The 23,675-nt window shown below is 46.0% G+C and overlaps 1 protein-coding gene across 1 annotated transcript; it reads left to right on the top strand.

Moving 5' to 3' along the window:
* Window positions 1-5,480: 5,480 nt before the first annotated feature.
* Window positions 5,481-19,787, top strand: LOC119402419 (TNF receptor-associated factor 6). The gene is made up of 2 exons (XM_037669564.2): window positions 5,481-5,930; window positions 18,522-19,787. The coding sequence occupies exons 1-2, from the start codon at window positions 5,646-5,648 to the stop codon at window positions 19,683-19,685; spliced, it is 1,449 nt and encodes a 482-aa protein (XP_037525492.1). The 5' UTR covers window positions 5,481-5,645; the 3' UTR covers window positions 19,686-19,787.
* The last annotated feature ends 3,888 nt before the right edge of the window (window positions 19,788-23,675 follow it).

The following is a 23,675-nucleotide window of genomic DNA, read 5'->3' as shown; positions in this document are numbered from 1 at the left end:
TATACGACCGCATATGGTGAATCCCGCGCAAATATGGCATCAACAAGCAGATAATAAACACTGATACTCGATATGCACTCCTCCAAAGCGTCGTGAAACGCGAAGAGAAACGCTACGCGCGTCGTGTCTTCCCTCTAATCTGTTCCAGTAGGAAACGTTAGTAGAAGTGTAAGTGTTAGCTAAAAGCCGACTTCTTCTGTCTCTCCTTCCCATTAGCAGCCATTGTTCACCTCCAAGGCAGTGCCTGGTGAGATTTCTCCTGTGCGTGATTAAACAATAAAAATTTTGTTCAAAACGCCGTTGATTGATGAAATAAACCAACGAAAGACGCCAGATGTTTTCTAAAAGCAAAACGAAAGAACGCCAGATGTTTCTAAAGCAAAACGAAAAGACGCCAGCTGCTTAACGAAAGACGTCAGATGTTTTCTAAAGCAATGGTTTTCTAAACAATGAAAATTCACAGCGTACATGTAAAATTAAAGTGAGCTGCAAGTCGTCATAACTCATCGAACCTTTAGTATAAACGCGCCCGATCTCACGTCGGTGATGATGTACTGGGCAGAATTCACGGAAGATTCACGTTTACCGATGAACCTTCGCAGCTTCGCCCACTCATCATCATTCACTCCGTGGATATGCTGTGATTTTTTTCTTATAGTTCTTTTTCTTTGCCATTTGATGGCGTTTATTTTTCTGACGTATTTCCGGAAATACGTCATGAAAATCTTGGTGGACCCCGGCATAAAACACTTTCGTGTTAATAAATTAATTTCTCTTTCACAAAGCCTCACAGAAAATTTGTAGAATTGAATAATGGGGAACTTGCGTCTTACTGTGGAAAGAATTCGGGAAATTTCGCAGACATGAAGGCAGGGTCCTCCTCCGGACGTCCCATACTGCGCACTTTCAATACCTACTGGAAAATATAACTTGGGTGGCAGAGTGGGCTAGTTGGTATTCCATGCTTAGACGAGCGCTTGTCCGTGTCCCGTACACATTTCGCGCTGTTCTCGTCTGACTACTGGAATACGTGCAAACACACAACAGCTGTCGCGTACAAGCGAGCTGGTAGGCACCTAGCTGGTCTTGGCTTAGGTAGCCTTTTACCCGCTCACCTCTGTCTTTCCCACCCCTTGCTATTCTGTACTATTACCACGCGAGCTTCTTTTTGTCATTTTTATGTAACTAGTCTGTTGCACACGTAGCTGCCAAGGTCAATCTAAATAGGTCGCGAAAGTCGGAACGAAAAGTGGTCGGAAACCTATTGCGACAAACATCAACACCCGCGTGACGATTAAAGCGCTACTAGGTGAGGGGGGGACAAATAATGAAAACAAAAAATTAATTAAGCGTTTATTTTCATTAGTTTTAAATTTATTTGTCACGAATTAAATTAGTAGATTACTTTAATCAAACTTTAGTCTTGGGTATGTGGTTGAGTGGCCAATTTTTTTCGTTTATTTTCAGAAACAGCGGGCACATGCAGGCAGTCTGGTAACATGGGCCAACGGTTTTGCGCATTTTGAGATGCAAATGGCGTCGCTCGTTTTTGCGCAGTAGGTTTGTGCCTGTCGTCCGTAGATATTTCCTCGCATAACCGTTGTTTTGTAGTCGTGGTACTTGGCAGAAGGTAATATAGCCCATCGTAGCCATCGGGAACCGTTTCAGTGACTGTGTTTTGCCAGCGCACGGCCGGCGTGCTGTCGCCCTTCGGGACGATGAGTCCGCCACGCTACGCGAAGAAACGCTGCGCTGTCTACGGATGCAAGAGCAACACGTATGCAAGGTTTGTGAGTGTGATGATGTGGATTGTGTGGCCCGTGACGGGGCGAAGAGGGAACGACAGTTCTGCTCTGCGGTACGCCTTGGAGGGGACGACGACGAAAAGGAAGCGCGAGCGCCGTGTTGCTCGAGGAGTTGGAGCGCGACACGGTTGGAACGGCAGCCGCTGGTCGGCGGTTCGGGTCGCGACATCGCTTATTTCATTTCATTTCATTTATTTTACCCTCAATCGCAAAAGCTTTACAGAGGGGAGTGGGGTACATGAAATAACAGATTATAAACAAATCAAACAAAATAACATCAAAATAATAACAATTACAATAAATATGAAGATACAATGTAAGGCTAATACAACTTAATACAAATGCAGGTACAATAAGAAATATGGAACAAAAAGTTGAAATAAAAAATATATATATATATAATACGAACTTCACGCGTCATCAAGTAAGTAATTCTGTACGGTGGAAGAAAACAAAGCATGATTTGAAATGGAAACGATGTCGAAGGGAAGGTGGTTCCAGTCCGAGGACGTGCGTGGGACAAAGGAATGATAAAAAGTGTTAGTGCGGCAGCTAATGACGTGTACCTTATGTTGATGATCTAAACGAGCTGAGCGATAAGATGGGGTCGTAACGAACTGAGGTTTCAAAAATGGATGATTGAAAATCTTATGAAAAAGTATGAGACGAGATGCTTTGCGACGTGATTCAAGTGACTGCAAGGAAAGGGTGCGTTTCATTGACGTGACACTGCTAGTGCGATGGTAATTAGATAAAATGAAGCGTGCTGCGTTATTCTGTACCATCTCAAGCGAATGAGTTAAGTTCAGTTGAAAAGGGTCCCAGATGGAGCTTGCGTATTCAAGTTTTGGACGGACTAATGTTTTATACATTGTTAGTTTCACGGCTTGAGGGGCGCGACTAAAGTTGCGTCGCAGGTATCCTAACGTACGGTTACTATTGTTAATAACGTAGTTTATGTGATGATTCCAGCTCAAGTCAGATGATATGTGAATCCCCAAGTATTTGTACGAAGTAACAGTATCTAGAGTAACGTTATTTAAGGTGTAGTTAGTAGGAGGTTGGGTAGTACGTGAAATGCGCAAAACTTTACATTTGTTAGTGTTGAGGTCCATGCGCCAAGTTGTGCACCAGCTAGCAATATTAGTAATGTCAGTTTGCAAAGAACTAGTGTCGAAGTTACTTGAAATTTCACGGTATACAACGCAGTCGTCTGCAAAAAGGTGAATCGAAGAGTGACACTGCTAGTGCGATGGCGTCCATGGCGACCAGGCGTCCGGCAGCCATGTGGACCTGGTGAGCCTGATTCCCGCTCTGTGCCCGGTGCTGACACAGAGACCGGCAGCCTAGTCTGTTCCTGGCCTGAGGTCCTGGGGCCCGAGTGGTGTCACGAGGTGGCCGCGGCTCATGTTGGCGACGGGCAGCTAACCTGCGCTGTAGTGGCCTGGTGATCTACCGGCCTGCAGTGCCATCATCACCACCACTACCACCTCGCCACGGTCAAGGCAGAGTGACTGTTGACTGCCCAAGGAGTACCGGTGACGACCGACCTCGCCGCAGCGACAACAGTTCATAACGGCGAGTAGGACAGTTTGTGTGCGAGGCGCGTAGGACGTTTAGGATATAAATAAGGAATGTTGTAGTGTGTTGCGTGTGAATCGTCAGAGTTATCGGTTGTGTTAAAGTCTGTGTTGTGTGTACAGAATCACCTGACTGCCGGTTGAATTATTTCGGATCCTGGGCCCACATTACACCATCACAGTGTGCACGTTGAATTGTTATGCTACTTCTGATTTCTGTGTTATATATTTTGGGGTAATATCCTGTTCAACTGCAATATTTCGCCAATAAAATACACCTTATTTATCAAATCTGTCTTTTTCGTCTTCCCGTTATCTTGCAGGCTTCCATTATGGAGCCGTCAAAGTGATAAAAAAAAGAACATGCAGCTATAAAAAAAAGTAAGAAGCGGCGCCCTGTCAAAAAATTTCATAATTTCGCGCCCATCGCGTTAAAACGTGACGTCATTTCCGCTTCCGGTTGTGACGTCATATTTTTCTTTTTTTTAATTTTGTTTGTCCCCTCCTCACATAGATGGCGACTGTTGCAACAACTAGCCACCGGCTTGACACGTGGGCTTCTACGGAAGTTACGCTACCAGTTTACATATACCTTGTAGCTGCTGCCTTGCGCAAGCCGCGCCCTAATGTCTGGGAACCTTCGAGATTATTTTGGATACTTCTTATAGGCTTGAGCGCGCAAACGCGAACAGCTGAGTTTATTCTGGAACTAACGCGGCCACCAGCAATAAAGCTCGAAAGTTCAGTGACGCAAGAATAAATGTCGACGCGCCTTACTGCAAATCGGATTATCGACGGTCGCCGCTCTGTTCGGCGCTATCAGTGTACAGTGTGTATCGCTTGTGATTTGACTACTTGTTCACCGGGCACAGGTTCACCCAAATAAAAAGATTGGTCTTAAACAAGCCGGCTGCTGCCTTCGTCCACGTCACGACCCAGTGACACTGTACATTGCTATGGTTGCTCCTCTTTCTTTATTTAAAATCTTCTTTTGAGTCTGTGTCTTTCTGTGTATGTCTCTTTGTGTCTATTTGTCTCTCTGTGTTTCTTCGCTTTCTTTCTTTATCTCTTCTCTTTTTTCTTTCTTTCTCTCTCTCCATAGTTATTCTCTCGTCTTATATCTTTTTCATTCTTTCTATCTATTCCTGTACTCGTTCTTTTCTCACCCTCACATCTGCCTTAACCCTGACTTCCCTTTTCCACCTCCTTGCTATGCTTATACTATACACTATATAAGGTTATGCAATGCTCTGCTAGCGTGCCTGGATGGCCGAGTGGTTACGACGCTCGCCTTCGGATTGTGGGGACGCAGGTTCGAGTCTCGCCTCTCCAAGAACTTTTTCTCGCCAGTCATTTCTCTAGTTCTTTCTCTCTCTCTCTCTTCCTGTCTGCTCTTCCTCTCACCCATCATAGTTATTGCATCCCACGCCAAACAAATCGGCGCACGTGTTTTGGTAGCGAAGCGAAAGAGGAAGGCACTGAATAAGATGAGAAAGAGAGCGCGTTCCGGTTGATGGAGATGATAATTTTCTATCTATACGACGCACGGCAAACCTCGACCATACCTGCAGCTCTGCTGTAAAATCCCGAGCGAAGAAAGCAAAGCGTTGCGAACAACGCCGTGTCGGTGCAGGTGCTTCACGTGCGCCTTCGCAGTTCCATTGTTTGTACTGGCAGCAACACTGGCGAGGAAGCCAATAGAGAGAAACAACCAAGTATGTTAACTGTCTTCTGAAAGTACAGAACAATGGAGTGAGAAAAAAAAAAGCTGCTCAGTTGGCAGCTTGACAAAGCTCTCAACCCCCGATGTCAAAAACATAAGTACAAACCTCGCAAAGGAGTGGGCGTAACAACAAAAGGAAAAAAAAAAAAGATCGGAAACAACAACGTGTCTTGTTTTTGTTATGACGCCAATATTTTCTTGTAGGGAATGAATATTTTATCTGCCATTTATAAGGAAAGGAAACAGAACGTATACGTTGCCACAAATTGTTTTCAGAAAGGCGTTTCGCTATCGTTCGCTAACCTCGGTGCCAACGTCCCAGAGCGTCGATAAAAGACGCGCGTTGAAATCGTGCACTCGGCCAGGCGAGTTTCCCGGCGGCTGCGTCACGATCCGCGAGCGGCGGCGGCGGCGCCGGCGCGAACAATCAGGAAATGTCGGCCGTAGATAGCCTTGGCGAGAGCCGTATGGCATTTCGAGTCGCGGAAGCGGGGCGCGAACGACGCACCGCCGTCGGCGCGACTTTTTGCGCAGTTCATGGCTTCTCAGGGTCAGCTGTACACGCTGTGCGGTTTCAGTCCCGAACTGGACTGGCGGCCCCTGCGCTTCGTCGAGCCCGTTCCCGCGCACAGAGTGTGCAGCGCGTGTGGCGTGCTGCCCAGCGTGACCGCTTTCCTTTCGTGCCGGCACGTGCTGTGCAAAAGCTGCTACGAGCGATGCCTGCTCAACGGTGGACGCGTCTGTCCGATCGAAGGTGACCCGTTTCTGGAAGACGACGTCGAGTGGAGAGAGTTACCTTCGGAGAACCTGCTCAGTCGGAAGGTGAGAGAATGCGAGAGCAATTGCTCGTGTGCTAACTTACACAGAAAAACTTCGCGAAGTTTTAATGAAGGTATAGCGCAATAGTGGGCGTGCCCTGGAATGGAGGTAGGATGCCTTGCCGCCAAAGCGCTTGAATCGTGTGTGAGCAAGGTGAAAGACCCCATAAAAATGCGTCATACCAGCGTCACACGAGCACTTTTGACAGCGATCCGGGCCGATTCCAATCCGGATCGAGATTGGCGCAGACATCAATGAAAGCGCAGTCAAATCTGGAAGCCAGATGTCAGTCAAATCTGTCAAGCCAGACGTCAATCAAATCTGTCAAGCCAGACGTCAATCAAATCTGAGAGCTATAGATCGCGATGCGCAGATTGCTATCGTCTTGATCCCGATCGGGCCTGATCGCGATTAAAAGTGACCTTGTGTAGCACCTGATCCGGATCGAGCCCAATCCTGACCGGCCCTGATCGCGATCGAAGGTGTCCGTGTGACGAGTGCTTGGGTAGGCTCAGAACCACCCCCCCCCCGCCCCACCGTTAATGGCAGGTGATACAAGACCCCCCTCGCTGGATGGACTGTAGGGACTGTAGGAATCCGAGGCGGGCAACCATTTTTGTTCTGCTTGTCAATGTTGTTCGGAACATTTTTTTTCTCTATCGTTTCGAAAATTCCACCATGATTTCTTGCAAGAATCCTTGCAATGTTTTTTTTTGCTTCTTTCATTTCAATCACTTGCAGAGTAATTTTAATATTAATTCCGTTTCGTTGTTTGTTTGTGCACAGTGTAATTAAATCTAGCATTTCCTTCTATGCACTCTAATGAAGCACATTTTCTGCAAAGCATTTACATAGTTTTACAAAGTCTGTCACATCCGACCGTCGAGACTGTTCGAAAGCGCTACCTAGTCGTTCATGTCACGATTACTGTAAAAATAGTGGTTTCGCGAATAATATCACACATGTAAGGAGTACCGATGCTTCGTCCCACTGTGAGCTCGTTTGCCCCAAATACCGTCAAGCACACTGGAAGAGCGTGGGGATCACTTGTTTCAGGTGTGTGTCATAAATTGAGCAAATATATATAAAATAAATAAATAAATAAATAAATAAATAAATAAATAAATAAAATAAATAAATAAATCTGCTGCTTTTTTCCTCTCCCTTGCACTGTGGCGCTCTAATGCACCACATTGAGTTTGGGGCGGCGGCGTTCTATTGTCCCTGTCAGTGCTCCGACAGGAACACTACCGTGCTCGCTTTCGTTATTTCATGGTTTATGCGACCGATGGCGCTGATTGCCTCCTTGCAATTTTCTTGCTCGGCTTGCTCGCCCGATATGCAAATGCTCCCGCATTTGCATACGGGCAGCCTGTGGTGGCTTCACGTGACCGTCTACCTGGCCTGCATCGCCCGGGCATGGGACCGGGCGATGCACTAACAGTGTATAACAAAGAAAAACGAGCCCTTAAAATTTCCATAGGTTTGCTATGCATTCTAAGGCACGGAAAGGTGACGATACCGCCAGGCATCCAGCAGCGGCGGGAACCAAATTTTTAAATATTTTTAATGCTTCGTGAGGCTGGCCAATTAACACAGCCGAGCCTTGGCTCATGCGCTCGTCACATCCCAAAGAGGCCCGCGCCAACGGTCGTGCCTCGTGTTGAAGCGTGCCAAGCGCGTTGCAGCTGCACCCGCCGTGATGGCCTAGCAACTAAGGTGTCGCGATGCTGAGTGCGCAGCTTCGACTCTCGGCCACAGTGGCCGCATTATAATGGAGGTGAAGTGCAGGGGCACCCGTGTGCTTAGATTTACGTGCACGCTAAATATCCTCTGGTATGGTATGGAAACATTTATTGAGGTCCTGCATAGCATGTCCCAACACGCAGCGGGCTGCTCTCACGCTGGTGGTCGAAATTAATTCAGTCCCCTACCTCGGCGTGTCATAATCATATCGTAGTTTTGGCACGTGAAACCGTAGAGTTATTACGCATTTCAGCTGCCAACTTCCACACATTCTTATCTCATCTAATATGAAGTCAAAATGAGTTATTGTCATGCCAATGCAGAGGCATAATTATTGCACAGTCAACCACAAAAGTTTACGGACCGCGCGAGCGCATGCCAAACTAGGGTGCCTTGATGCCCGCGCGCTATCGAGGCACTCTATGGATGGATGGATGGATGCTATGAGCGTCCCCTTTATAACGGGGCGGTGACATGTCTGCCACCAGGCTCGAAGGCGTAAAAAAAGAGAAAGAAGAAAAAAAGCTTCCTTGTTTCATGTTGTCCTAATGCCTTATCTACATTGATTAAATCTATGTTATTATACCAAAAAATATAAATTCACGGTCCATCTCTCTGCCTCTTAAGGCAGAATGACCTTATTTTCCCCCATTATTTATTTTTGTACTTTATCTCTACTTTTCTGCCACCAATACTCTAACCGTCTCTTACTTATTTCTATCGCGGACGTGTTCAACTTTCCATTGTTGTCCCTAAAACCCAAGGCTTCATGTAGACTCGTGCCCACACGTATTCCTGGGTGAATATCGCCACATTCAATCAGTACATGTTCCATCGTTTCCTTAGTTCCCCCGCAGCATGTACAATGTTCTTCTTCGTTACTGAATCTCGCTTTATAACTACGCGTTCTAAGGCAGCCCGACCTTGCTTCAAACAGTAAAGCGCTTCCCTTTGAATTATCATAAAACCTTTCCCTCCTTATTTCGTTTTTTCCTTTTCGGTAGTTACTCAGAGCCGGCTTCTTTTCCATCGCTGTCATCCAATAAGTCCTCTCCGCCTCTCTGACCTTCCGCTTAATGCTCCTTGTTGCCATATCGCCCGCACTGCCAGCCGTATATTTACTGGTGAGCCTCCTAGTTCTTTTTCTCCACTGCGTGTCAACGCTTTTTCTATACAGATACCTGAAAACCTTCTCTGCCCATCTACTCTCCTTCATTTCCTCAGCCTCTCTTCGAATCTCATTTTGCTCTGCGCTTCCCTCACTTCAAAGCCTGTCCATCCCATATCACCCTTTACCGCCTCATTTGTCGTCTTCCCGTGAGCGCCCAACGCGAGGCGGCCCACCGTCCTTTGATTTACATCCATTCCTGATTGCACCTCTGACTTCATGCACACCACTGAGTTCCCAAATGTAAGCCCCGGAACCATCACACCCTTCCACAGCCCTCGAAGTACCTCGTACCTATTGTATCCCCATAAAGCTCTGTGCTTCATAATTGCAGCATTCCTCTTTCCCTTTGCTACCGATGCTTTCTCTTGTACCTCCATATATCTATCCCCCTCATTTACCCATACTCCGAGGTACTTGTACTCGCTTACCCTCGGTATTTTTTGGCCCTGTATTAAGACCGTATGGTCTCCGTGATCATTGAATACCATCAATCCACATTTTGTTGCACTAAATCCTAGTCCTAGAGCCTCACACTCCCTTCCGCATATATCTGCCAGTCGCTGTATATCATCTTGACTGTCCGCAAATAAGACAATATCATCAGCATAAAATAGACCTGGAAGTTTCTGCTCAACCATCGCTCCGACCTGTTTGTGTGACAAATTAAATCCAATGTTGCTACCTTCTAGCGCTTTTTCCATCCTCGCCATGTACAGCATGAATAACAGCGGGGACAAAGGGCATCCCTGTCTCAGCCCCTTGCTAATTTCAACGCTGTCCTTGCTACTTATTCCTTCCCATTCTATACAAACTGTATTTTCTCGGTATATTTCCCTCAAAAGCTGTGCACAGTCGTCACCTATGCCCACTTCCTTCAATATATCCCACAAAATTTCCTGATTAACGTTGTCATACGCCCCGGTGATATCTAGATAAGCTACGTATAAGGGCCTGTTTTCTATTTTAGATATTTCTATACACTGGGTAAGAACAAACAGATTATCGTCTAACCGCCTGTCGATTCGAAATCCATTCTGAAGTTTTCCCAAAATATCATTTTGTTCTACCCATAGAGTTTCCTACAATATTTACTAGAGGGAACTCTGGCGCTAGTGTCTATGGGAGCTGCAATGCATTGCGCTGCAGCCAGCATGGGAATCATGGGTAGTACACGGATTTGTCTAAACTTCGTTCTTTCGGCTCCGTTTGGCTCCGCGTCGCCTGCATCCGCTTTGTCGCAAAACGAAGTTCAGCAAAAATCAGCAGTTTCACTTCACCACTTTAACTTCTTTAGGCTCACCGATTCAAATCTGGTCACGAAGTTCCCAACGATCCATTCTTTTATCCGAAAGAAAACCAAAACAAGGCAATAAACAAAGCCACAAGTGCGTTCGAAGCCCACAAGCACGAAGACTAGGCAAATCCGTGTACTACCCATCATTCCCATGGTGGCTGAACGATCGCAGCGCCAGAGTTCCCTCTAGGTCATTTTAGGAAACTCTATGGTTCTACCCACGCTTCTATTTTTAATGCCAAACTGCCAAACTAGAGTGCCTCGATGCGCGCGCCCCCGCTTAGAGTGGTGTCAGCTTTTGAAAGGGCAGGTGCCGCCTCCCCGGCCTTGGCGGCAGCGTGGCCGCCATTTTGAACCCCCCGCCCGGTCACTTGTGCGTGGCGCGCGTGCTGTTTTTAGGTCGGTGCTCGTTTCCCTCCAGTTTTATGCGCTCGCTACCGCCCCCATGGCCGGCTGTTGCGTGCCGCAGTGCACCAATCATTCCAGGAACGCTGGGAGCTGTATCGTTTTAGAAGATACGAGGTTCCTTTGGACAGTAAAAATCAAACGTGACAAGCGGCATCCGAAGAACACATTATGCACTTGCAGCGTAAGCTTACGGCCGGTATTTCGAATGCACATGCAAGGATAAATTCTACCGGTGTTAACCTTGCGTAATAAATGGACACACTGATATCAGCTACGTGCTCAAAAAGCTTTGGTTCACGTGTGCATGAATCCTGCATTTTGCTTCGCAAACATTCTTTACTGCACTTGGTTGGTCCTGTATCTGCCTTTGATTTTTGCTTTCGCTATTTTTGTGATTTGAAATATATCATGGAATATAATATGCGTGTTTGTCTGCAGATCAGATCCTTCTTTTTTCCTAACAATAATTATTTCTGAGAATTTACGTCCCAAGAACCCCGATATGATTATGAGAGGCGCCGTATATAGTGGAAGGCTCCCGAAATTTTGACCATCTGTTGTTCTTTAACGTACACCTAAATCTAAGTACGCGGGCCTCTGTCATTTCACCTCCATCGAAATGGGGCCGCTGCGGCAGGGATTCCATCCCGCAACCTACGGGTCACCAGAGAAGCACCGTAACTACAACCACGGCGGGTTCTTGTTTTTTATATTCCTTTCCGCGTTTCAAGTACGCCTTCTGTGCTGGTCTGATGCCCATGTATATATGTATGTGGGCAGTTAAATGTATTTTATCCTTCACTGTTTCTGTGTTTCAAGGTTACATTTTCGTCCTGTCTGAAATAATTACGCAGTTCCTGTTTTTTTTTTTTAACCATTTACGATCACTGTGAGTCACCCGCCACGGTGGTCTAGTGGTTATGGCACTCGACTGCTGACCCGAAGGTCGCGGGATCGAATCCCGGCCGCGGCGGCTGCATTTTCGATGGAGGCGAAAATGTTTGAGGTCCGTGTACTTAGATTTAGGTGCACGTTAAAGAACCCCAGGTGGTCGAAATTTCCGGAGCCCTCCACTACGGCGTCTCTCATAACCATCGTGGTTTTGGGACGTTAAACCCCAGATATTATTATTATCACTGTGAGTCGACTAGTGGCAGTTGTGTTTTATTGTGTAATTTGCGTTTTATTTGTGTAATTGCTTCTGTCAGCGCAGCATTAATGCGCACAAATAAATGGCGTGTACACTGGATACCAACGCGCGCGCGCACACCCACACATACACATTCAGTATTTTATTTCTTTGAGCAAGCATAATTTATTTATTAATAATGTAAGCCTTGAGGGCTCATACAGGAATGCGCATACAAACAGTTCTCGCGAAGCGTCTATACAAAGAAGACGCATGAAAACAACAAGAAGACGGGGAAGCATTGCGTACAGCAGACACGCTATATGTCAGTAAACAAACACAAGAAACATAGTCAAGTTGTACAATGAGTACGTCATGGAAAACCAGTTAATGAAATAAAAACTCACAGGCTCCCAAATGCGTTCGCTTAAGACGGCTCGAAAGCGAAAGCCATCTTATTCTTCTCAGTTTTTTGCGCACAAAGCGCGGTTTTGCATTGCCTCCGTGATTTGCCCACTTTTCACCAAGCTACGATGTCATGTGATAACGGCATCATATGACGTCACTTCAAAATATGTGAAGCCATGATGACGTCATATGGAGACGTCATCACGTGACGATGATTTTTTGCATCGCTTGTCCCCAACGTCGTGGTACGCTGACGCCGTAGACGCGGGACGCTGACGGTCAAATTTCGCGTTTGATGAGGCAGTTAAGGCTTTCACCTTAAAAAATACGTCCGCCACGGTGGTATAGTGGCGACGGAGCTTGGCTGCTGACCCGAAAGTCACGGGTTCGATCCCGGCCGCGGCGGTGAGGCGAAGTGCTAGAGGCCCGTGTACTGTGTGACGTCAGTGCAGGTTAATGAGCACCAGTTGGTCAAAATTCATGCAGCCCCCCACTACGGCGTGCCTCATAATCATATCATGGTTCTGGCAAGTAAAACCCCAGATTTTATTATTAATAAAAGAGACAAATAAACGACGCCGTGCATCTGCCGCACAAAGTGTAAAACAGCATTGGAAACACTCAATAATTCGGGCATGCGAGAAAACCTGCAGATACAGAAAGAGAAACTGCAGATACAAAAAGAAGAAGAAAAAACGCACTGATACTGCGCGCATGCAAAGTTTTACGGCATACTACTCAACAACGTATTCATCGTTTTGATAAGGACTCAAGGTGCAACTCGAGTGCCGATACAGTAGCGGCTACAGATTGTGAGCAAGAAATGTCAGCAATAATAATGATAAAGAAGCTTTCGTTTCATTTTAGCAGGATATTCGCACCATACTGCCCTTCGGCCCTTTATTCTGCGTTCAATATGTATCAAGCCATTTATATTAAACGAGTAAATTGTTTGCAAACTTTGCAAAATGAGCCACCTTCATCGCGCTTAGGTAGCTTCGCAACACTAAATTGTGTGTGTTCAGATACATATATTGCTGCTGCTGACATGTATACAAATACTTTAAACGATTATTTGTGTATTTGGAATGCAGAGCTTACGAGAAAATTAAGTAAGGCTTTAGACTTTGTCGTTTCCGGCGTAAGGAAGAGGATTCGTTTTCAACATAACAGAGTCTACGTCTACCTCTAGCGTCTAACACATGCACAGGCCGTCAGGTTACATGAATTACATGCTTCCTTGACAACATTTAGGCAACAACAGCAATAAAAGCTGCCCAAGCTTCAAAAAAGAAAAGAAAAAGAGAACGCTCATTAGCGTGCACTTATTTCCGGACGTATCCGCGCACCGCAAGCGCTTTGTGTAGCGCGTTTCGCATGCTGCCGAGCTGCGGCGGGATTCGCAATGGCGGCCGTCGTAGCAGACGACGCGCCTGTCCTCACCCTCAGCGGAGCGCGCGGGCATCAAGGCACCCTATGCCAAACTGCCTGACCGCGCCACCTAGCGGTGTGCCATTTACCCTCGACCGCAGCGCTAGGCCGGAAGCGGGTCTTTTTGTTATTATCTGCCACATAAATTTTCTACTGCCGCACAGCACATTGTTAGTTTTTTTTTTTTTTCACGCAAAGCGCTGATCTGCGGTATGAGCGACACACTTCTACTTTGACAGCAGAATCAAAGCTACCACGGCGTGCTTCCAACGGTGCGCCGTTGGGTAGATGTCACTGTCTGAGAAAGATTGCGACTGATAAGTTGTGCTGATACACTGCTTCGAGACACAAGCACGTAGCCATGGTTGCGGAAGAGCGCGTCTCGTTAAAAAGTGAAAGGTGGAAAATATTCGTGCCCAGTGACAAAATAGCCAGGCGATCGATTAAGGGATGGATGAGTCTTGGGCGTAGCGCTGCTGTCGATCGCCGCTTACATAGCTAAATTGTCGCGAAGAGCCTCGTGGCCACGCGCTCGCGTGGTCCGTAAACTTTTGTGGTTGACTGTACGTTAGGGTATATCTTTCCTAGGAACACTGGGTATAATATACCGACTGAATGTAGAAAAAAACCGGAATCTAAGCATTTTTGTGGCGTTTTTTTTAACAGCCGAGCTGTTTAAGCTTTTCGTTATGCCGCGTGGCGTGAACAGAAACTCGGCCCAGCACGCCTTTGCCACGTTGAGCCTAGTTAAAACTTAGATGAGCCTAGCTAAGCCCAGGTAAATATAGCCACGCCTAATTAAGCCTAGATAATCTTAACTTCTCCTAATTAAGAAGGTCTGAATTTAGTTTAATTAAAAGGCGCTAATTAAGCCTAGCCCGGCTTGCATTTGCCATGTTAAGAGATGAACCCAGCTGAGCCAGAGTAACTATAACCAAAACGAATTAAGCATAGTATCCTCTAATTAAACGGAGTATAATTAATGCTAATTAAGCGAAAGATTAATAAGCCAGATTAATCCAGGTCGCATCCTAATTAGGTTAGTGAAGCCAAGTTCGAGGTGATACTAATTAATAATATAGGGTTCAATGTCGTTTCCAATTAAGCTGACGCCTAATTAGTCCTAATTACACTTTAAGACACCGCTAATTGTGACTAATTGAGTTGTGTATGATTGAGCCAAGCGCAACCGAGATACTAGAGTACAAGACAAGTAAGCTAATTATGTCCAATTGAGCTTAACATTGGTTTGTGATCGAATGACTGAGACTCAATTCCGATCGTGGCCGAACGATCGATAGTCAATCGATACTGATCGATAATCTATCGGTATCGACTGAAGCCTTGGTAAGTCCTCAGAAATATACAATCAGAAATATATGTAATAGAAAAGCTAGTATCTGTACAAAATATGGCTGCACGTTTCATTTCACGTTGTTACGAGTATAAAAAAATGCATTACCCAAATTAAACTCAACTTATCACTTCATCCTTTGCATGATCGTCGGGATCGTTGGGACAGCGTCATTTTCATAGGCGTGCGCGGGGGGGGGGGGGGGGGGCAAGGGGGCGAGAAGGGGGGGGGGCGCAAAGTCAGCCCGATACATTGTAGGGGGGTCGAGAAGAGGCAGCCGCATACATTGACATAATAGGGAGGGGGCGCTTCGACGAACCTTCGCCCCCCCTGAAGGGGAACCCTGCGCACGCTTATGGTCATTTCTGCTGCTTGAAACTCCTCAATATAGGTTCCAACGTTTATACAATCAGTTTAATTTCGTGCGCGTTTACGGGGACTGACTCATTCAACTATTCTGCTCTTCCAAGAGCCATTCGTCTCTGGAACGACCTTCTCAACGCCATAGCTTCCGAGCCTAACCAAGAAAACTTCAGGCACCTACTAAGAACACATTTGTTAAAATAATAATTGATACCATACCTATTACATTGTTTTTTTTTCATTGTCTTTGATGTTATTTGTGCGCAATTTTACGTTAAATAATTCTTTGTAATTGCCAAGTTACATCGCGTTAGTTCTGTTACTGCCGTATTACTGTTCGTATTTTAATGCGTCATTTTATTGGGCAATGAAGTGTCGTGGTTCAAAGTGTATTTTTTCTTGCCTCGTTTCGTTGCACATCATCTAACGTAATGTTCACTACGCTGTAGCATATGTTACTGCAACTTGTTCTTTTTTTCTTTTTCTCATTTCTTTATATATTTGTACCCGTTCCATTAGTTTTCAAATTACGTTAAACCCCAACAATTATTTGTTTTCAAATTACTGTACACGTTTTACACATTTTCTTGACCCCCCCCCTCCTTACCTCCACCCATTTACTCAATGCCTCTAGGGCCTGTAAGGAACTTTTAAATAAATAAATAAGCCTACACATAATGGGATAATGATAGCCCAGTGTGATGGAGCTCTTCCAATCTATCAATACAAAATCGATGGCCAGTCAATACTGATCGATAAGCAATCGGTATGTCGGACAAAAGCCGAGCCGTGACCTACATTCCTACTTGCTTTCCGGAAGAGCGTGTTCGAGTCCGCAAAAGTTGGTAATACTTAGCGCAAGATGGCCACATTTTTTTTTATGTTCGTGCGGGGTATTGGCCTTGAAGCATTTTCGCGGCAGAGAACAAGTCTATAACCTTGCAGTGCGCCAAGGCAAGTAACGAAACATGGGGTCTTTTTCTTCGTAAAGAGAAGTTTTTTTTTCTTTTTGCAGGATTTAAGAACATTTCCATCTGGCAATGACGAACCCTCAGTGAACTTTTGTTTTACCCCTCTCTGCAAACAAATATTTTTAATGTTTTTTTTTTCATCGTGGCATGTTTCACACAGATCGGCGAACTTGGAAAGTGCGCCACGTGACGAGAACTTGATTCTTTCAGCCAGAATACTTAGTAAAAAGGCCCCGTGGAGGTCATTATATCGCCAGGGTTTCTTAAAGGGACACTAAAGAGCAAAACGATTGTTCTCATATTAGTAAAGTACTCTTTCACCATACCAAATAAAATAACACGCTTGCTGCGAGAAGACGCTTAGTAAGCGAGCAAACGCGCAAAAACAAAATGTGGGTGGCGACGCCACCTTGAAGTTTCCGCACCATTCGCCGTGACGTCACATGTTTTGACGGCGCCTACTAGGGACTACGTAGTTCCTAATCGGTAAAAATGAAGTACATTGTCTTCTGAGGGGGCCATAGACTTAGCATACCGGGTTTGGGGTAATTTTGTTGAGCCAATGGCGCCAAAATACGATAAATACACTTTGAAATCCCTGACGTCACGCGGGGAGACTTCGGCGCGAAATTAAAAAATGAAAATTTGAACTTGATTTTCCCGTTGTTAATAAACGTATGATGGCGAAATTAACGACATTAGAGTTATCAGAGCACAATATATCGATCTAAACCGATTCATTGTTTCTCTTTAGTGTCCCTTTAAAGGAAAATCTTATATGGTATTCAAAACACTTGGAGAACTTGACAAGAAATGATCCTAATGTCAAGAAGCGGCCGGATTTATACACGCTAGCTACACGAATGCGCTCAGAGCACTTCGGGATGACAGGTGCCCTTTCGGGGTTATCTCCACAGTCTAAAAAGAAGGGTGATAAAAAAAACAGGCCTGAAAGAGAACACGTCTGCGGCTAAGATGTGTCATCTGCAAGAGTTTTTTTTCTGCTAACGATTTTTAGCGATCCAAATGCACGTTGAGACAATCTGTCAAGCCACCGACGTCGGGGTGCGATCGTATTCGTTTCATTGGCGCTTTCATAACTAGTTATGTATAAGAATACATCCATTCATTACATAGCATGAATTTCATGTCATTTGGCATAACCTGATGAATCAAGGAAAGCTTGGGGGGAGGGGCATTATTTTCGGTCTTTAGTTGAACTGTAGTAATTACTACAGCAAGGTAGATGGATTAAGGTGGACTGAAGAAACACGCCTAGTCCACCGGAAGAAGGACGAAGAAGCACAGGGAAAGAGCGACGCTCTTTCCCTGTGCTTTTTTGTCTTTCTTTCGGTGGACTAGGCGTCTAGTTTTTTCCCTCATTACGATGAACGAACTAGCCCAGCAACAAGTACTTCTAAATGACTCATAATAATAATAATAATAATAATAATAATAATAATAATAATAATAATAATAATAATAATAATAATAATAATAATAATAATAATAATAATAATAATAATAATATCTGGGGTTTTACGTCCCAAAACCACGACATGTTTATGAGAGACGCCGTAATGGAGGGCTCCAGAAATTTCGACCATCTGGTGTTCTTTAACGTGCACTTAAATCTAATTACACGGGCCTCTACATTTCGCCTCCATCGAAATGCGACCGCCGCGGCCGGGATCGAACCCGCGACCTTCGGGTCACTGAAGAAACGACTCACTTGCTGGTATAGTGTCCCAGCCGGAGCTTAGTCGGCAGAGTATCGAACGCGCAATGCGAAAGTTGTTGCTTCTGATACCGCCGGCGAGTTGTTTTTTGCGGCCGCTTTAAATAATCCCTTTCTCTGAGAGAGACGGACTCCCTGGGGGAAAGCCCCGCTACGCACTTGGCACATGTCGAAGACATTCATTTCATGCAGTCAACCTTGCCAAAACATGACATACAGAATGGAGTTAGAAGGCGTCGCATGACCCATAAGTGAATGCAAGGGCCCGCCGTTGTGGTCTAGTGGTTACGGTGCTCGACTGCTGACCCGGTGGTCGCGGGATCGAATCCCGACCTCGGCAGCCGCATTTCGATGGAGGGAAAACGCTAGAGGCCCGTGTACTTACATTTAGGTGCACGTTAAGGAACCACAGGTGGTCTAACCTTCCGCAGCCCTCCACTACGCCGTCCCTCAATATCATATCGTGGTTTTGGGACGTAAAACCCCCACAATTATCATATATTCAATGCAGGGATTGCAATGTGCGCACGTTCCGCTCAGGTGGTAGGTCACTGAGAACTCTTTTCTCTTTTTCGTTTCAGGTGAAATGCTGGAATGAAAAGCGTGGCTGCGAAGTGGTTCTGTCCGCAGCAGAGATCAGCAAACATTTTTGCGAGGACTGCGACCACCACTACACGTCGTGCCCCAAGTGTTCGATGGTCGTACTACGTAGCGATGTGTGCGGGCATCTACGGAGCAAATGCAGGGACTACGCGGTGTCTACAACGTTCGGTGCTCCAGAAAAGTCGGACCACGATGACCAAAAAGCAATGATGATGGCTCTGAATGCAAGCCTAGACGTGCGAGGAGATGAAATCAAAGGCAGGCTAGACCAAGTGATCAGTGATAATACTTCTCAAAGTGACCGTCTCAACGAGATTTCACATTGCATGAACTCGACGAAAGAAACACTGCTGCAGATATCAAGGGGAAGCAAAACGTCCGAGAGCGAAGAGTTGCAGGCAGCAGCTGGCTTATTATCCTCTGAAGCAATCCAGGAAAGTTTGGTTGGTCACGGTGAAAAGATGCACCAGCTAGCGCAGACCGTGAGCAATTCAAATAGAACACTGAGAGAAGTCGAATATGAGCTGAAGCAGACTTTTCGAAAAGAGCTGCAGGACGCTGCGAGGACAATCTGTAGAAGTTTGGAGGAAAGTATAGCTGGCATTTGTGAAGCAAAGTGCGCAGCGGAGGATGTTGAGTCGAGTAGAATGAGCAAACAAAAAGAACTGGCTTTGAACACTATCAATGTTAACCGATACGAATTTTATGTAAGGGATATAAAATCGATGACTGAGAGCGCACACTCAGAAGGCTTTCGTGATTGCGCGAGTGAAAAGATATACATCTCAGGCTATCACATGTCGCCGGGAGTTTATTTCAGAAAAGAAGGAGAGTACGTCTTACTGTACGCTGGACTTCAGCTTCACAAAGGAGTGATCGATGAATTCCTGCAGTGGCCTTTCATTCATAGCGTCAAGCTGACCATCAAACATCCATCGGAAGACAAGCACTGTTCCTTTATCGCAAAAACTGGAGGTAATCTTGATTACGATGGAAGACCCGAAGAATCGAGTAACGAAGGCTCGTATTTTCGAGACGGATCATTTAAGTTGGTTGATCTGGAACGTGAAGGATACATTACTGACGACAGGCTTTGGATAGTGTGGGAGCTTGTTCCGGAGGACATAACCGAAGAAAAGTGAGACGTACTGGACGCTTCTTCATCAAATGCTTATGCCGGAAAACTTGTTGAAAGTGAGCACGGCTGTGCGAGTAGCTTCGTTGCAAGCAAAATAAAGTCTTTTAGGTGCGTCGTATCTTTTTGAATTCAGTTCGGTGTAGACGACTAGCAGCCGTGCTTTACAAGTTTTCTCATCATGTTCCTTGAATATATTACTTTAATTGATAAGCCTTGTCTTCGCCATATCACCAATACCGCAATTGTCGGTCGTGTAAATACAATGCTCATATCTGCTCTTGCAATTTCCTTTGCCACCCTCCGTGATCCTAGGGCTTTTTGTCTCCCATCCCGCACGCACGCGCGCGCACACACGCACCCCCCCCCCCACACACACACATTGCTGCTGCTACTACTACTACTACTACTACTACTAAAATTACTACTACTACTACTACTACTATTGCTGCTGCTGTTGCTGCTGCTGCTATTTTTACTACTGCTGAGAAAACCTAAGCCAGGGGGCGCTGCTGCGTCTCTGAAAAGTGCGCCCTATGTAAATCTCGTTACGCGGTCGCGCACGGCGCTCCGCCGGCGGTTTGTGTACTGTACATCGTGGCTAAGTGCATTCTGTCTCTCTGCATGCGCGCGCGTGCTTTCTCTGTAGTTCTCTGCTCGCCTACGCGTGCGCTTTCCAAGGTGCTCGTGCGCGCGTTCTCTTCTCGCCCTGTGTTGAGCAGGGGTGCGCGTGCTCATGCAAGCGTGCTTGCGCGCTTACCTACCGATGCGCTTGCTCTAGCGTTATATTTAAATGCAGGTCATTGTCTCGCGCGGTCGGTGGAGATGGTGTAGAGCATCTTTGTCAAGTGACTGGCCCAGAAAGCCACCATTTTGGCGACGGTAATGCCCAGAAAGTCGAGAAAATGAAAGGTTGAAAATAAATTATTGCGCCATGCTTTTAAAATGGTGAAAAGAAATGGCATCGAGATCGCGCAGAACATTTATGACTAGAACTTCTGCAACCTGGATGTGAAAATAAGCACTAAAAAAAGTAAAATTACTCACCCTGCTTGAAACCGTGTGTGCATACGAGAGAAGCGTTTATACGTGACACAACCAGCTTGGTATTCATGCCAACCCGAGTTTGGCATGAAAACCACCCGAAAACGGGCGAGTTCCCCCGAAAGTGGATTTTAAGCTTTGCTTCTTGGTAAACGGTTTTTAGGCTGAACTGCGCAAGCGTAGAGAACGAAGCGCCACGACGAGAACAGGGAAGCGACGAAGACGATAGGACAAGCGCTTGGGTCCTTTGTTGTCTTTGATCGTCGCGCTGTTTTATCCTCTGCTCTAAAAATGAACCGACTAGCCCTCATCAAGTTGTTACCAATGCACAAGGACGAAAGAAGAAAGGTGCGTTCACGTTTGCGAACTTCACTGTTCTGTTTTTGCACATTTCTCCCCAAGTTTGAGGTGGCTGTTTTTCTGGTCCTACGGTTTCCAAAAATAGAACAGTGCGAGGAAAAAACGATGGCTGAAAGCTTGCACTAAGCCGTGCAAAGCTCGATACACAGCGAACCTGATCGGTCTCGTGCTTATTTATTGCTGTATCTAGGCAGAACTTGGTTATAGCGAGGTTCAACTTCGCTTGAACTTGTCTGTAACGAAGTTGTAGTATGTTTGGTCTCCATCTTTGGCACCAAGGGCGTAGCCAAGGGGGGGGGGGGGGGGGTGTTGGGAGGGTTCAAATCCCCCCCGAAAATTTTCAGTTTTGCTTGCGTATATATACACGTACACATACAAACGCACGCACGAACATACATAAAGTATGGTTGAAACCCCCCCTCCGAAAAAAATTTCAGGCTACGCCCCTGATCTTTGCCTTATCGTCCTCGGTTCTCCCCCCGCGGTGCTCGTCTTTGACAAGGACTGCGATGCTCTGAAGATGGTGATGCCGGCGCACGGGCTCACTCCGCTTCTCGGTAGGCTCGATCTTGCCGCGAACGCCCACGAGCAGCATTTGCCGCACGCTTGCGCTGCCTGTATTCGGGATCTTGCTGCCACCGCAGTCTATTTTGTTCCGATTACCTGGCCTTATACTCCGGTTCTTCTCGGCGCTGCCGTTGACGTTCGCACAAAGCGGCAAGCCTCGCTTCTCGGATCGTGGCTTCTTCCTTGCGAGTTTATCTTCGGCCGACCCATGGCTACGTATGGTTAGGCGTGAGTTGCTTCGCAGCCATTTGTTGGGTAACTGTTGCCCTCTTCATTTTTAATGGACCAGTGGTGAACAGTGGGATTCACCAAATTTTCGTGGCACATACCCGTTTGTTCCCTGGCGTTGTGTATAAGATTCCTTGCGCTGATTGCAATTATGTCTACGTGGGTGAAAGCGGAAATTTCTAGCGACCTCTAAAGGAGCACACGAATGATGTGAAAAAGAAAAAAGTCATTTCCAGTGCCCTCGCAGAGCACGCAGAAAAAACGCACCACGATTTCGACTGGGACCAAGCTTCAGTTATCGCCCGGGAAAAGAACTGGATGAAACGGCACTATCTAGAATCTTTGACTATCCAAACAACAGGGAACACGCTTAACCGTAACGACGGCAATCTACCTCTTGCGTATGCAAGATGCCTCAAGCGATTACTTTAGCGGATTTAAGCTGGAAGCTTCGGCCTCCCAGCTTAGTGAACGAGGCTTACGTGTGGAAGCCGAAACGTTATTTTATTATATGTTTGACACCTCCTTGGTCGGCGTCCTGTCTTTTTCTTTCTAGAATGCCATTACATCCCGACCAGACGAGATTTCGTCAAATTCTCGATTTCATACCCGTTTGTGTTGGTGATGGTTTCGTGATACGAGATACAAGGAACGATTTTCTAAACAGCTGCGCTGTTAAAACACGACTGCTCTTAATTTCTTTCCGTTGTCGTTGCAGAGCAACACAACTATCAGATCAAAATAAGGCACGCAAAATAAACGACGATTTGCATCTGCGTACAGCTTGGCGCTTGTTTTGTTTGTGCATTTCCCTTGAGTGTGCCGTTTCACAGTTCAAATCAGTGCCTATAATCATAGGCCTGCGCAGGGTTCTTCATCAGGGAAGGGGGGGTCATCGCAGCGGCACCCTCCCTCCATACCAAGTCAATGTATGGGGCAGACTTTGTGCCCACCCCCCGTTGCTTAGGTGACTATAGGAGGCCGCCGCCACCACCACCACTATTCACACTATTACTACTACTACTACAACAGACCCGCCGTGGTGGTCTTGTAGTTATGGTACTCGACTGCTCACACGCCGGTCGCGAGTTCAATCCCGACCTCGGCGGCTCTCCACTACGACGTCCCTCATATCGTGGTATTGGGACGTAAGACCCTAACAATTATATATTATTACTACGACTACTACTACTACTACTACTACTGCTACCACTACTACTAAAGCACACCGAAAATTTTCGTCGATCACTACTTATTCGCCTTGCGAAACATCACTCATTAGGATGCGCAAACGTTCCATCCCCAACTCATTCTGTATCCCTGCAATCCGTCGTTATATCCTCCCAGTAAGGGATACAAGTCGCCGTTCAACAGGTTGGCAGTGTCGTCCGTGCAAGCAATTTCTAAAACATCGAGCTTCATGTTTACTCTGTTCGGCCTTCTACACTGCAGTAGCAGGGGCCGCTTATATTGCACTTGCCGGTGATTCAAGTGTAGTGGCTTAGAAAATATGAATTCAAAATGCTGCTAGTCCCTATACAAGAGAACTTGTAGCATTCCATAAATCACTTTCTGTAGCAGCAAGCATAGCATGATACGCGTCCATTTATTTATGCACGTACTGCTTATCATCGTATTGAAAATTGGACAGTGTACACGACAATGACGAGAGAATTTTAACAATCAAGATGTTGCTTCTTAGCATAATCTCAAAAGTCTTAGTTATTAATCTACTATTTCATATTCCTGCACACGGTGTAATTTTGGAAAACCAACTTGCGGATGCTGCGGCTTTTTC

This window comes from Rhipicephalus sanguineus, chromosome 8 (genome assembly GCF_013339695.2).
Source record: "Rhipicephalus sanguineus isolate Rsan-2018 chromosome 8, BIME_Rsan_1.4, whole genome shotgun sequence".
In the NCBI taxonomy this organism is placed as follows: domain Eukaryota; kingdom Metazoa; phylum Arthropoda; class Arachnida; order Ixodida; family Ixodidae; genus Rhipicephalus; species Rhipicephalus sanguineus.
The sequence above is the reverse complement of the archived record's forward strand: the minus strand, read 5'-3'. Positions and strand labels throughout refer to the sequence as shown.

Excerpts from the sequence above, each read along its gene's own strand:
- LOC119402419 (XM_037669564.2), top strand. The coding sequence starts at position 5,646 with ATGGCTTCTCAGGGTCAGCTGTACACGCTGTGCGGTTTCAGTCCCGAA. Across the intron at positions 5,931-18,521 it reads AGAACCTGCTCAGTCGGAAG|GTGAAATGCTGGAATGAAAA; the intron begins GTGAGAGAATGC and ends TTTTCGTTTCAG.